This window comes from Phallusia mammillata, chromosome 3 (assembly GCF_965637545.1).
Source record: "Phallusia mammillata chromosome 3, kaPhaMamm4.hap1.1, whole genome shotgun sequence".
Lineage (NCBI taxonomy): Eukaryota > Metazoa > Chordata > Ascidiacea > Phlebobranchia > Ascidiidae > Phallusia > Phallusia mammillata.
Window position 1 is genome coordinate 31,235,073 of NC_137254.1, and position 14,071 is coordinate 31,249,143.

General features: G+C 42.8%; 2 protein-coding genes across 2 annotated transcripts; one reads left to right on the top strand and one right to left on the bottom strand.

Annotated features, from left to right (window-relative positions):
* Positions 1–1,054: 1,054 nt before the first annotated feature.
* On the bottom strand, positions 1,055–12,820 carry LOC145218196 (aquaporin-like). The gene is made up of 7 exons (XM_080085592.1): positions 12,567–12,820; positions 11,495–11,681; positions 11,131–11,259; positions 10,495–10,621; positions 2,057–2,250; positions 1,688–1,828; positions 1,055–1,349 (listed from the first exon to the last, which is right to left on the bottom strand). The coding sequence occupies exons 2-7, from the start codon at positions 11,638–11,640 to the stop codon at positions 1,220–1,222; spliced, it is 867 nt and encodes a 288-aa protein (XP_079941718.1). The 5' UTR covers positions 11,641–11,681; positions 12,567–12,820; the 3' UTR covers positions 1,055–1,219.
* LOC145218195 (uncharacterized) lies at positions 7,963–10,446 on the top strand. Its single transcript, XM_080085591.1, has 2 exons — positions 7,963–10,303; positions 10,387–10,446. Exon 1 carries the CDS (start codon positions 7,963–7,965, stop codon positions 9,658–9,660), a length of 1,698 nt encoding a protein of 565 aa, XP_079941717.1. The 3' UTR covers positions 9,661–10,303; positions 10,387–10,446.
* Positions 12,821–14,071: the final 1,251 nt, after the last annotated feature.

A 14,071-nucleotide genomic window follows, 5' to 3' on the forward strand; every position in this document is an offset into this window, starting at 1 on the left:
GTTGTTAGCAGTTACCAGTGTAAATAATAAAAAGTCAACTGAAACTATAATTGTTTTTTCAATTTGAGGAAAACCCAAAAACAAACTAAAATCTTTTAGTTTTTCTTGTTTATATCCATGCTAAACTTTCACTAAAACTACAAAATGTCCAATTAAGGAATTTTAACAACTGTTAATTTGTTAAACATATTTCTTGCAAAATAATCCTATTCCAAGTAAAGTGCCTGAGTCGTATGGTTCGTTTAAAATGTAATTAGTTGTTTTCGGTCTCAAAAGTATTTGGTTTTTGCCAAAGTCTGTAAAATAAGTTATGGATTTCTTAAAGTAGTCAATAAAGATTGTCACATATTCTAGGTCGCATAACAGTCACATTTTTGTAAAAAAAAATTAAAAAAAACAATAAAAAGTTGGATTTTAAGATGTTGGTGCTTCTCTTCTGCTTTTAGCGTTGAAGCACCTCTCACTCTCATCAAGTTCTCGCTCTACTTGTTTCTTTATTAAGAGCAAGATCACGCGGTGAGTTTTGCCTACCGTATTTACTCGATTGTAAGCCGCCCTCGATTGTAAGCCGCACGCTGCAATTTTAGATACGATTGTTTCTTAATACATCTTTCTGTTGTTATATGGTATGACTATTTGCCCATATCTGTTAGTTACGTCGATAACTGTACCCAACAGAACGTATATCGACGTATAATCTGTACACGCATACATGTTTCGAACCCCAAATAATTTAAAACGTTGGAGTGTAGAAATAATTTCGGTACAAAATTAAAATATAAGCCGCCCTCGATTATAAGCCGCACAAACGGCAGCTAAAAAACAATATATGCCGCGACTTACAATCGAGTAAATACGGTAAAACCTACATTTTTATCAGTGTTTGCAACATAACTGGCTAAGCACTAATAGCTTTCCATGTGACAAGATCTGGCAAGCTTGTTTTATGGAGCCAAAATCAGCCCAAGATACCAGTTACCGAAACGTTTATAATTGAAAGAATATAGCGATGTCAGTTGTTTTTGAATCTCTAATGTATGCATAACAACAACAATTGCTTTCGCTTTCTTTTATTTTTGACTAAAGCTTAAGAAAAATTTACAACGAAGCAGAAACCTTGAGGTCAGTGTAAGCAGCAAACAAAATATGTTTTCCAGACACTAGAGGCCACACAGAACCAAAACATTTTCGTCTCGACGTGACGTCATCACTGGTGACGTCATGCGTGTTTTTCTTCGTCATCGTGCACCATGGAATCGAGTTCGTTGCTGCCGCTGCCTTTGGTATTATTCTTTGGTGACCTGTGTATTCTTTCCAGCCAGCACTTGTCGGGTGGAGCGAAAAACAACCTGGTCAAAGTGTTAAAGTGATTTAGATCCAGGGCATTGGATTGGGTACTTGAGGGCTGTTACTTCGGAATTGGACTTGCTGTTTTTTGCAAAGCAAGTCTTGTTTTGTTTGTTCATTTTTGTTCTAACAGTGTGTTGCAATTGTTTTAATTTCGTAAAAGAAAGTCTCAAAATTTTGTTTTAGTTTCGCCCTGAAAAAGTTGTCAGTGTATTCGGGTTTTCTGGTGGTTGTGTTTTTGTTGTAGCTAATTTCATCGTTATAATGTTTTTCCTAAGCCTTCTTTAGCAAGAAGCAGTTAGCCGCTGTTTGTAAGTTATTACAACAAATAATCACTTACATGTAGTAAACTCCAGCAAATGCTCCGCCACACAGGTCAGCCACCCAGAAAAGCCAGTGCCGACTCCATGCTTTTCCTCCAACTATCACAGCAGGCCCAAAAGCACGTGATGGACTGATCCCTACTGTTCCAACCCACTTCCTGTGACGTCATAATTAATAGAAAAATGGCATTCAGTAAGGTATGTTACGTCACAAATATATAGTTGCAAAACGTTTAAAAGTAGTTTTTGTTTAAAATATGTACTTTTTTGCATAATTTAGGTTTCGTTAGCAATTTTAAAAGTCTTTTTCCAAGCACTTTTTATGGCTTTTATTTTTCTGGTGCAAACAAAACGTTCGCCAAATATTTAAAATTCTACCAACTTACGCCGACAGTATTCCTTGAAATACACACAATCCCACAGCAAGCAGTCCAGTTTGTTGGTCATATTTCGGATCAGCGCATGTCGTCAATGCACAGAATATAAGCAACGCAACACATATGAACTCGTTAAGAAATACTGTTGATGTGTTAACATGGTCAGGAATCGCTATAATTCCTGGGTTTTCACCTAAAATAATCTGAAATAGAATAACATCGAATGATAAGCTACAGACAGATAGTGCACACTAGCAGGGGGCAGTGTTTTTTTTAAAGGTGTTTTGGGGGACCAAAACAGTCCCCCAAATTTCTCCAGCGGTTTCCCAAAATTTGGAAATGGCTATTTTTTGGTATTTAAATGAAACACTTGCGGTCTCTTAAAACTACTTAGCGGTCACCCAAACCAAACCTTAAAAAAAACCTGGCAGGGGGTATTGGCTCGTGCAGCTATCTTTGTTGGCATTAATGTCGAAATCAAGATTACAATTAATCTTCTTTTTTTATCAATGCATATTGCATTACACAGCCAAAAAACAATTGCACAATTATGACACTAAAATATTTAAACAACATCGAAAACTGCAGACCATTAGATCAGTAAAGGTGTTGCATCTGGTCACAACGTGTTGTTTTAAATGCTAAATTTGTCAGAAGTTCCAAAAACAACATTTAAGTCTAATTCAGGCTTTGTTTCAAAAAATACATTTCCCTATTTCGAGGTCAACTGCAATTCTGGTTTTTGAAGTTTGGCTGGTCGTTTAAAAAGCAAAAAAAATAGAAATTCAAATAATATTTTGTTTACTCACTGTAAGATTTCTTGCCTCTAGCGGCGCAAACTGTTATGTACGGGTGCCAGGGAGATCGTCCTGGCATTGCTATTGTCACAACAATGACTTTGTGACGTAAAATCCATTGTGGTGCGAGACCGCATGGTTATTAGTTTATTAGTGTCTGTGATGTGCTGAACGCATGAAAGTGAGTTGTGATAGCTAAGTAACGTATTTCTGATTCTGTTTGAAACAGAAAGTATATTGTAAATGTGCAAAAGTTGTACCTAAGTGAACTGAACCTGTGAACTTTGCGCTGAGCATTGGATTATTGTGACCCGATTAATTTACTGTGGGCAAGATTCGGCCTGCATCGATCTGTGCGACGAAGTGACTCGGTTGCATTGCTGTATGCCGGTATGTTTTAATGTAGTGGCCTGTATCTTGGTGTGTTTTTATGTGTTTTACTGATTACGACTTACGATATTTACAGTGTGAAAACCGTAATCTGTGATTTCCAACTGGGAAGTCTTATGCCTGGACCGATCAAAGTTTGGTACGTTATTTTGTTTCTCTCCTGTAAATGCGTTTTGTCGTTGTTCCTCGTTCTGACTTTTACTAGTGTTGTTATGTTTGCAGAAAACCGCGTTTATTGCGCGCGTCATTCATCTTGGTCGAAATAAAATTCTGTTGCTCGCACTGGTAGCTTGTCCAGGCGCTGCACTGAAGGTGCGACGCTACATCGTTTTCAAACTGATCAACGTGTCTTAACCAACAATGGATCCGGATGATGAAGTTATTGTTGCCGCTCACAGAAGTCTCATGGCTAAATATGTCAGAGCTGAAAGTCTGTTACTTAAACCTACCGACGCGCCTGTCGTTGAACAATTCCTTCCCGAAGTCGAAAAGGACTTTCAAAGAGTAATGTCACTGTGCGAAACAATGTCCGACGGGGACATTGTCCCAGGTAGCCGCACAAGAAAGATAGATTATATTCGAGACAAGATCGAGTTCGACGAGCGTATGGAACAATGGCTGTGTGATGTGCGGCAAAAAACTCCAGTTTCCAATGCATCTCTACCGCCATTAGTGGACAGTCCCTTTATCGTAGACGATCAAAAGAGTATAGGCTCTACGACCAGCTCCATGCGTAGCTTGAGGTTGAAAGAAAGTCAAGTTAAACTTCGGATTGCCCAAGTGACCCGGCGACAGGACGAGGAACGCAAGCAAGAGGAGGCGGCTAGAAGGAAATTAAAACAGGAACTGGCGGACCGCGAGGCAAAAGCGAAGCAAGATTTGGCCGACCACGAGGCAAAAGCAAAGCAAGATTTGGCCGACCGCGAGGCAAAAGCAAAGCAAGATTTGGCCGAGTTTGCGGACCGCGAGGCAGAACTTGAGCGAGAGTTAGCAGACCGAGAGTCGCAACGAAAGTTGGAACTTGCTGAAACTGAAGCTAGAGCTTGGGAGGATGCGTCTGTAGCTGAATCCATTTGTGGTAAGCAACATCCTGGATTTTCTGGCTCGACAACAGTGCCTTTGCCGAGTAGCCCACTGGACAGCCCTGTGCATACCTACATTGACTACAAAGCGCAACCGACAGCACTTTGTAAGAACAATGCGCAAGACCAGCGATATACCGAACGCGACACTTTCGTCCAGAAATACGTTAAAGAAGAAGCAATTCCGCCTTATCAATGCCGCGCACATGAGCCGACACAACTTAAATTTGATTCCTATCAGGCGCCCCCCAAACCACTCGAAACTCGAGCGCCCCGTGCTAGCCACAACCGATACCTGGAGGTTGGTGAACGTTTTCTCCCGAAACCGATTGTAGAAAAGTTTAAAGGTGACCCCATGGACTATTGGAGCTTTATCAACCGTTACCAACTGCATATTGCGGATAAGGTTGAATCGTTCGACCTGAAGCTAATTTATTTGTTGCAACATTGCGAAGAGCGTGTATACGAACATATGAAGCATCATTCTGCGTGTGAAAGCCCTCGAGAGGGTTACGAAATGGCTCGACGCGAATTATACGAAAGGTACGGGCAGCCCCATATAATAGCTCGGCGCTGCGAGAATTTGCTACAGGATGTCCCGAGACTAACTTCAAATGACCCAGTCGGTCTCGAGAAACTGGCCGTACTACTCCGAAATTGCTGTGCTTCCCTGGAAAAAATGGTTGGTACGTCCATTGTAGACTCGGTGGGATTCATTTCCTCGATTGCTTACAAACTGCCACTTAAGATGCGGGAAAAATGGGTCTCTGAATCGTTGCGTGTTCAGGATAGAACAAATAATGTGGCGAGATTTGCTGACTTCGCAAAGTTTGTCATAGAGCAAAGCCGAGAAGCTAATTCGGTTTTTGGAAAGTGCTTGTTTTCTTCTCCTGTGGAAAAGGCTGACACGGCTGCACCCAGAAGACAGAAAGTATTTGCGTATAACGTAAACGTATCAGCTCCGGAGAGTGCCGCCGCAGCTGATTTCTCACGTCTGTGCACACTTTGCAAAAGGCCTCATCGAATCGACGAGTGTACACAATTTAAACGTAAATCGTACGAGGAGCGAAGAAAGTTTGCAAGAATCAAAGGGCTGTGTTACAAATGTTTGTCTCCTGGGCATTCGGTACGCGATTGTAAAGCTGAGACTAACTGCGACGAGGAAGGTTGCGACAGTGCCTATCATCACACTTTACTTCACAACCCGAAGTGGATAAGCAAACCCACAGATTCCGAGGAAGAGAGAAACGGCAATGTGGGCGAATTTCACAATGACTGCATGAATTCCGTCATCAACAGAGAAAATGGTTTGGCACGGAGACCGTCCGCTTACCTGGATATACTTCCTGTTCAAGTACGATGTGGACACAAGCTGGTGAATACATACGCCTTGATTGACTCAGGTTCTAATATGACATTTTGCGAACGTCAGTTGGCAGAGAAATTGGGTGCTAAAACAACTGCGAATGGCGTGCACTTTAAGCTAAACACATTAACCACGGATCAGCCTGTAGCCGTTGATACTACTTCTGTGTCACTATTTATTTCACCGCTAAAGGGGGGACAAGAGCTGAAACTCCCTGATGTTGTATTGGTTGATAGGATCCCCGCCAACCCTAGCCGGGTACCAGAAGCTAAAAGGCTGGAAAAGTACGAATATTTGCGCGGTGTCGACTTGCCACAAATAGAGGGTGGCGCTGTAACATTGCTGATTGGGAACGATAATGCGATCGCACACAGGTGCCTGGAGAGCCGCTTTGCGCCCAATCCACGCGAAACCCCAGATGCGGTTAGGACGCCACTGGGATGGCTATTGAAGGGCCCTTCTCTGGAGACACAAGCGTATGTGGAGGAAGAATCCAGCTTCTACTTGACGGCGTTTTCCTCAGATGTTGAAGCTGACTGTTTAGGAAACGTACTTATTAACGATGAAGGAAGCTCGTTCCCATCGCTAGAAGACGATATCGGCGATGTTGAATCTCTGATGCAATGGCTGCGCAGTCACGAGGAGGTTTCTAATTTTGGGATGAAATACTCGAGGGAGGATGTAGTCGCCTACGATATGATGACGCGACTGGTAGAACGCGTCAACGGGCATTATCAGCTGCCACTTCCGTGGAAGAATGACAGTGAGGTTCTCCCAGACAGCTTGCCAATGGCCAGTGGGCGCTTGGAAGGCCTAAAGAAGCGCCTGTTGCGGAATTCTGCGATGCGCGATAAGTACATCGAGAATATGGCCACCCTGTTAGAAAAGGGTTATGCAGAACGAATTCCTGAAGACCAAGTTGGTACGAAGAATAGAGTATGGTACCTCCCACACCACCCAGTCGTCAACCCAAAGAAACCTGAAAAGGTCAGAATCGTTTTCGACTGTGCCGCGAAGTGCTCGGGTCAATCAATTAACGACAAGCTAATGAAGGGACCCGACTTGGTAAACAACCTTGTTGGCGTTTTGGCGAGGTTCCGAAAGGATCGTGTTGCAGTTGTCGCGGACATAGAGGCCATGTTCCACCAGGTGTCGGTCGCTCCCCGTGATCGCGACGCTTTAAGGTTCTTATGGTGGCCAGGAGGAGACATGTCAAAGGTGGCTACTCCGCACAGGATGAATGTACATTTGTTCGGTGCCCGCTCTTCCCCCAGCTGCGCTACGTTTTGTTTACGTGAAACTGCAAGGGAGCACGGAAAGTTCTTCGACCCCAGAGTTGCTGATGCTGTGAGATACAACTTCTATGTCGACGATTGCCTCGCGACAGCCCCTTGCGACTCAAGCGCCGTTAAGTTAGTGAAAGACTTAAAAGGCTTGCTCGCCTTGGGTGGATTCAAATTGACGAAGTGGGTTTCCACCAGCGACGCAGTCATGGAATCCGTTCCAGTCCAAGAAAGAGGCAAGGCATGCCAAAACGTTTCTTTAGGGGATTGCGTGCAGCAACGTGTGTTGGGAATAAACTGGGACGTGAATGAAGATGAGTTTCAATTTAGCGTCGACCTGCCCGCTAAACCGCTGACCCGACGAGGTATGCTCTCGGTAACTAATTCCCTTTTTGACCCCCTGGGATTCGTGGCACCTGTCGTTCTGGAGGCCCGATTGATGTACCGCAATCTGTGCCAGAAGAAGTTGGACTGGGACGAGGAAGTTGGTGGAGCTGACTTGACAAAATGGAGAAAATGGTGCGGCAGCTTGGAACGTTTGCGCGCTGTCCGGATTCCCCGATGTTTTAGGCCTAAAACAACGAACGAGATAACAGGCCAACAATTGCATTTCTTTGCTGATGCCTCTACAGTTGCAAGAGGATGTGTGTGCTACCTACGGACAACGATGGAAGACGGCAGTGCACACTGCAGTTTTGTAATGGGAAGGTCGCTCTTGTCAGGTTCTGGAAAGCACACGATCCCTCGTTTGGAGTTGGAGGCGGCGCTGGATGCTGTCAAGCTTTCCAGGACAGTCAAGAAGGAGCTGTGTATGGAAAACTGCCCTTGTGTTTTTTGAAGTGATTCTACTATTGTTCTTTACAGTCTCTTTGCAGACAGCAAAAACTTTCCGGTATTTTCTCGAAACAGGCTTTCGCAGATTGAGAAATTTACGTGCGTACATGATTGGAGACACGTCCCTACCGCTTCGAACCCAGCAGACCAAGCCTCACGCGGCATGGCGGCCGACGCCTTCGTTGGGTCGAAATTATGGCAAAACGGGCCAGACTTCCTGCGATTTCCCCCGGATCAGTGGCCCAAGGGATTTGCTAAACCCGAAGTACCGGGGGGAATCTACAGCAGCTTTGATTTAAAAGAAGCAACTAACGTGTTTCTTTCAATCAGCGACTGCTCACCGACCGATAAGCTGATCAACCACTTTTCGTCGCTCTACCGTCTTAAAATCGCCACTGGATGGCTCTTGCGCGTCCGAGGATATCTTCACAAAAAGACTAAAGGGGAAACCGCTACGCTTTCTCGCTCGCCAATCACCGTAATTGAGCTACAGGACGCTGAAAAGGCACTCGTACAATACAACCAGCGGCAAGAATTCCCAAATTGGACTAAAGGAGACCTTCCCTCGCACCAAAATAAGACGTCTCAGATCTACAAGCTAAATCCCATCATGGTAGACGGCGTGTTGCGAGTAGGAGGAAGACTGGAAAACTGTTGCCTGGATTACGAGGCTAAACATCCCGCCATTATCCCACACCAATCTCACTTTACCGATCTGCTAATTGAACACTACCACAGCAAGAAAGCGGGACACTCAGGTGTCAACCATACAATGAACCTGTTATGTCAGCGCTACTGGGTTGTTAACGCGCGAGTTGCAATCCGTCGTGCCTTGCGAAAATGTCAACTTTGCCGACGACGTGATGCCAACCCAGGATCGCAGCAAATGGCCGATCTGCCGTCGGCCAGACTACAATTAAATGAGGCCCCTTTCACCCACACTGGGGTGGACTACTTTGGACCTTTCACAATTAAGATACGCCGAAGTGAAGTGAAACGCTATGGGTGCCTTTTTACGTGTATGACCAGTCGCGCCATCCACCTGGAAGTTTCCCCCGACCTTTCGACAGATGCTTTCATTAACGCTATGCGACGCTTCATTGCACGTCGCGGACCAATCAAGCACATGTATTCAGATAACGGGACAAACTTTGTCGGAGCGGAACGAGTTCTCCGAGAGTCCGTCGATGAATGGAACCAACAGCAAATACACAACTACTTGAGACAAAGGGCGGTAACTTGGCACTTTAATCCTCCTAGTGCCAGTCATTTTGGAGGTGCTTGGGAAAGGATGGTCAGATCTGTCCGCCGCATATTGATGACGCTGCTTCCAGACAAACCACTCGACGACGATTTGCTACACACTTTATTCCTTGAGGTTGAAGATATTGTGAACTCGAGGCCCCTGACTCAAGTTCAATTAGAAGTAGGAGAGGAATTACCACTTACTCCTAACCATTTGCTGAAGCTAAAGCCAACGGTCGGTTTGCCGCCAGTGAATACTTCGAAGACCGACTGCTACGCGAGACGCCGGTTTCGTGCTGTTCAGTACCTTGCTGACGAGTTCTGGCGTCGTTGGATGCAAGAATACCCTCGGACGGTCATCGCCAGACAGAAGTGGCATGAACGTAAGAAGAATTTTGCCGTTAACGACATTGTGCTGTTGGTAGACGATTCGACCCCGAGGGGGCGCTGGCCTATGGGCCGAGTTCTTAACATATTCCACGACAAAAACGGAATTGTCCGAAGCGTTGAAGTAAAGACTTCCAGCGGAGTTCTGAAGAGACCTGTTGCAAAGCTGTGCGTTATCGTTCCTGCCGAGACTGGGGGCGACGAAGAAGAAACAGAGCCAAGGATGTAGAAAATTTGGACTGTCATGAACGTTTATTTCGAGCGCGTCGGAGCCTAATGAGGCGCAAATCTTTTAATTGTTGTAAAAAATTGTAAACGCATTAACTGTAGCGTTTCCCATTTTGGTGGGGGAGGATGTAAGATTTCTTGCCTCTAGCGGCGCAAACTGTTATGTACGGGTGCCAGGGAGATCGTCCTGGCATTGCTATTGTCACAACAATGACTTTGTGACGTAAAATCCATTGTGGTGCGAGACCGCATGGTTATTAGTTTATTAGTGTCTGTGATGTGCTGAACGCATGAAAGTGAGTTGTGATAGCTAAGTAACGTATTTCTGATTCTGTTTGAAACAGAAAGTATATTGTAAATGTGCAAAAGTTGTACCTAAGTGAACTGAACCTGTGAACTTTGCGCTGAGCATTGGATTATTGTGACCCGATTAATTTACTGTGGGCAAGATTCGGCCTGCATCGATCTGTGCGACGAAGTGACTCGGTTGCATTGCTGTATGCCGGTATGTTTTAATGTAGTGGCCTGTATCTTGGTGTGTTTTTATGTGTTTTACTGATTACGACTTACGATATTTACAGTGTGAAAACCGTAATCTGTGATTTCCAACTGGGAAGTCTTATGCCTGGACCGATCAAAGTTTGGTACGTTATTTTGTTTCTCTCCTGTAAATGCGTTTTGTCGTTGTTCCTCGTTCTGACTTTTACTAGTGTTGTTATGTTTGCAGAAAACCGCGTTTATTGCGCGCGTCATTCATCTTGGTCGAAATAAAATTCTGTTGCTCGCACTGGTAGCTTGTCCAGGCGCTGCACTGAAGGTGCGACGCTACACTCACCTTTGCAGCAGCGGCGGCTACAATTGATCCGAGACATTGGAACAGAACATACGGGATGAACATGATTGGTTTGAGTATTCCTGCTACCAAGAAACCAATAGAGATGGCTGGGTTAAAGTGAGCTCCGCTGGAAGGGAAAAATGGTAAGTTTAAAGGCTAATAACAAAAAAATATCAAAAAAATAAAAAGTTTGATTTAGTATGCGGTTTTAAACCTTGTAACTTGTCTAACAGTTCCAAAAAACATCAAATTAATGAAACAAATAAAGCGAATCCAAACAGTTTTGTTGTAAATAAAACTGTTTTAGCATCACAGAAGTTGCAAACAGAGCTAAGAATTTTCTGATATTGCAGGAATATTCATAAATCTACTTGGTAAATACCAATGTTTTGTAATAAAAAAACGTATTTGACAAATCTTTCTACAGCAGAATTAACTATAACTTAATGCTTTACTCTACATTGTAATTGTTTATTTAGACGGCCCGGTAACGAACTCCTCGCGGACCTTCGGTTGCCGACCACTAAAATACAATGTAATTATTTATTTAGACGGACATCTGACTTGTGTTATCATTAAAAACTGATGCGATGTTTGTAATAATAAATATTAGGCAGGATTCAAACCCGCGACCACCTGATCTTCCAGAACACAGCAATCATCATCCACACTGAGAGTCCTGTTTGAAACGCCGGCATGAACACTGTGAGGAGATAATCGTCTTCTTTATTACAACTTCTAACGTTTGTTTCTTCGTTGGTTGTTCTGGAAAAGATTAAATTAAAAAATTAAATTTAGACTTAGAAATGACAAGATAGACGGAAACTTCTATTTATAACTGGGCTCAGTCCTGAAGCGTTCGTGCAGACACACTTATATAAATCACAGTACGCCAGGCCCATTGAAGGCGCCATACGGAATCAGCCGGTCACCAATCATTCACCACCATATGGCAAGGCGTAGGCTACAAAAATGTAGTCTGTGATGGGATTGGACTTACGTTGTGTTTTTGTCAGTTCCAGTTCCTCCCTCGTTTCCGTAAGGTTTCATCGCCATGCTGCCCCAAAACGTCACCATGAATTGTGACGTAAATTCCGTCAACAATGGAACAATGTAAGTACGATAAACTCTTCTGTGACGCGACATATTAGGAGAACTCTATGCAAGTTTGGAAACGAAATAAATCCCTGACAAGGAAAAAAATATGTTGTTAAAATATAAGCAACAACAGTAACTATCAAGTTCATGAAGCTCTTCTGGCAAATGAAACGTTATTTACCCTGATGAAGGCGACCTGTATAGGACGTTGAAACGTCGGAATAAAAATACAATTGCCAGCAGAGCTCCATAAACTTGACATTATGCCTGGCAGCAAAAGTTTATATAACAGTAACTATGAAAAGTAACAAAGTAAATATAAGTTAAAACTAAACAATGCTTGCTTTATCATGTAAGTTTAGAAGTGTGTTTAAACTTAAAGTTCTGCAACGACTAACAATTGCGGCATTCGAAAGTATTGTTCAAGCACCGATTATCAGGTAACAATTGCTCATAGTGTAGTAACAATGGAATTTCGAGCTCCGTTAAAGAGCGAATCGCGCGTCGCTTGCAAAACGTTAAACGATTTTAATCCCTGCTTGAATTGAGTCTGTTCCAAATTTCTGATGCTGTGGGCGTCACTTAAGCTTGTCAACGTAAACACGTAAACTAAGTTGGCTTATTGGACACCGGTCCACGGTGGTACATCCTTAATATGAACAACAGTCAAAATATGTTAGTCCGCACAAGAAAATGCAAAGATAAAAATTCTGTGTATGCCGTCACAACGTTTCTATGACGTCATAGTCAGGCAAAATGAATGTAGAATATTTCAAAACATGCTGTTTGTGCGTTCGTATTAATCAGGTGTTTATTACGAAAAGTTTGTATTTGCGAAAAAGCTTTGTTTAACTTTTTAAACCAGAGTCGTAAGTCAGGCCAGGCTTGACTTATGAGTTCATACTATAGTTTGACCAAACGGGTCTGATTCGGGCCTGACTTTACACTTTTTTGCATTTGTGTCGTAATTTCACCTTGTAAATCTGACTTTCGGGCCTTATTCGGCTTTTTTGACAACAGTTCGGATTCGGCTTTATGCTTTCAGGTTTTGGTTCTTCTAGCAATTTCAGGTCCACTTCAACTTTGTGTCAATTATTGACCGCGGATAACTTAAAAGCCTTCTTGTACGTGGTAAACTCAGCGTGTTGTTAATGGTTATTTGGCCTGAAGCGTCGCTGCAACTCTATTTGTGCGTTGAATTTTTGCAAAAGCATCCTGTCACACCTGTTTCAGAACAAACCGTTTTGGTTCAAAACTGTAAAACAGGTATATAATAAAACAAACGTAAATTGGTCTCAATATGCGAAAACTTTGCACAAACTTGTTTTCCTCTACCTATTACAACCAACATGCATTTTATCGAAAACAAGAACTTGTATAAAGTGATAACATTTTAATGAAAACCTTTCAACAATCGCTGTCGTTGATACTGGCGATGGCATATTGTAATTTGTTGGTGTTTGGCCTTACTTTAAGTATACTTTAAGTTCGCAAAACATTTGACAATCCTTTTAATACAGAACAGAGCTGCAAGCGGCCCCGAATTCGATGAAAAACCCGATTCTTTAAAAAAAAATGAGCCTGTAGGCCCGAAAGTTGAATTTACAAAGACGAAATTACAAGAAATGTGGCCTAGTTTAAAGCTAGGCCCGAACTCGATAGAAATTCAGTGTCCGACTTACAAGTCTGATTAAGAATCAACAGTTGAACCGGATATTGTAAACTAAATCAGGTTTTCATCCCTACAACAACAACAACATAACTCAGCCCTTCAGGTCAACAGCCTCAAACTCGAGTGACCAACACTGTCCACTGGTCATCACCCTTTCCACTTAACTCTCAAGCACATTTGAGCGCCCGAAACTCGCGTTCAGTCACAAATGTTGACATTAAAAACTGCAAATTTGATCGCAGCCTGCAGAACTATTTTAACTAAACTTGTGTCGAATTGAAAATGCAAAGTTTAATAATTTTTGCAAGAAACAACGCAATTGCGCACAATTACATATGTTGACACTAAAACTGTTATTTTGATTGCACCGTGCAGCTAGTTTAGATTGAACTTCTGTCGCGGAAATTTCAGAGATTTAATTAATTTTATGCAGCTGATAGAAAAACAACAACGCAATTTCTTACAGTTACAACTACAAATTAAAACTGCAAATTTGATTGTGACCTTCCAATATTATTCACCAATCTTTTTTTTCATTATTTTTTTTTAAATAATGCTTGCAAAGCAAATAACGCCATGGCTAGCAGTACTTAAAAACACCGTAAACAAGTTTAAACTTTCGTAACCTTGCTGACTCAGGGAAATCTTCTGCAAAATAAAGTGACATCGTGTTCTACATCAACAATAGCGCTTATCACGTCACAAACGCCACAATTGAAAACTTTTTCTCGCTCGTGACACGAGCACTGGAGCGGAACGTTAATAATTTGTGCATTCATTGTTACGTAATAAATCGGTCTATGACGT

What these genes read in the sequence shown, in the direction of transcription:
- LOC145218196 (XM_080085592.1), bottom strand. Translation starts at nt 11,640, where the DNA reads ATGTCGCGTCACAGAAGAGTTTATCGTACTTACATTGTTCCATTGTTG. An exon ending in TAGCCGCCGCTGCTGCAAAG is followed by an intron (nt 2,251 to 10,494) that starts GTGAGTGTAGCG and finishes ATTCTATTTCAG; the next exon opens with ATTATTTTAGGTGAAAACCC. An exon ending in TTTCAAGGAATACTGTCGGC is followed by an intron (nt 1,829 to 2,056) that starts GTAAGTTGGTAG and finishes ATGACGTCACAG; the next exon opens with GAAGTGGGTTGGAACAGTAG.
- LOC145218195 (XM_080085591.1), top strand. Translation starts at nt 7,963, where the DNA reads ATGGCGGCCGACGCCTTCGTTGGGTCGAAATTATGGCAAAACGGGCCA.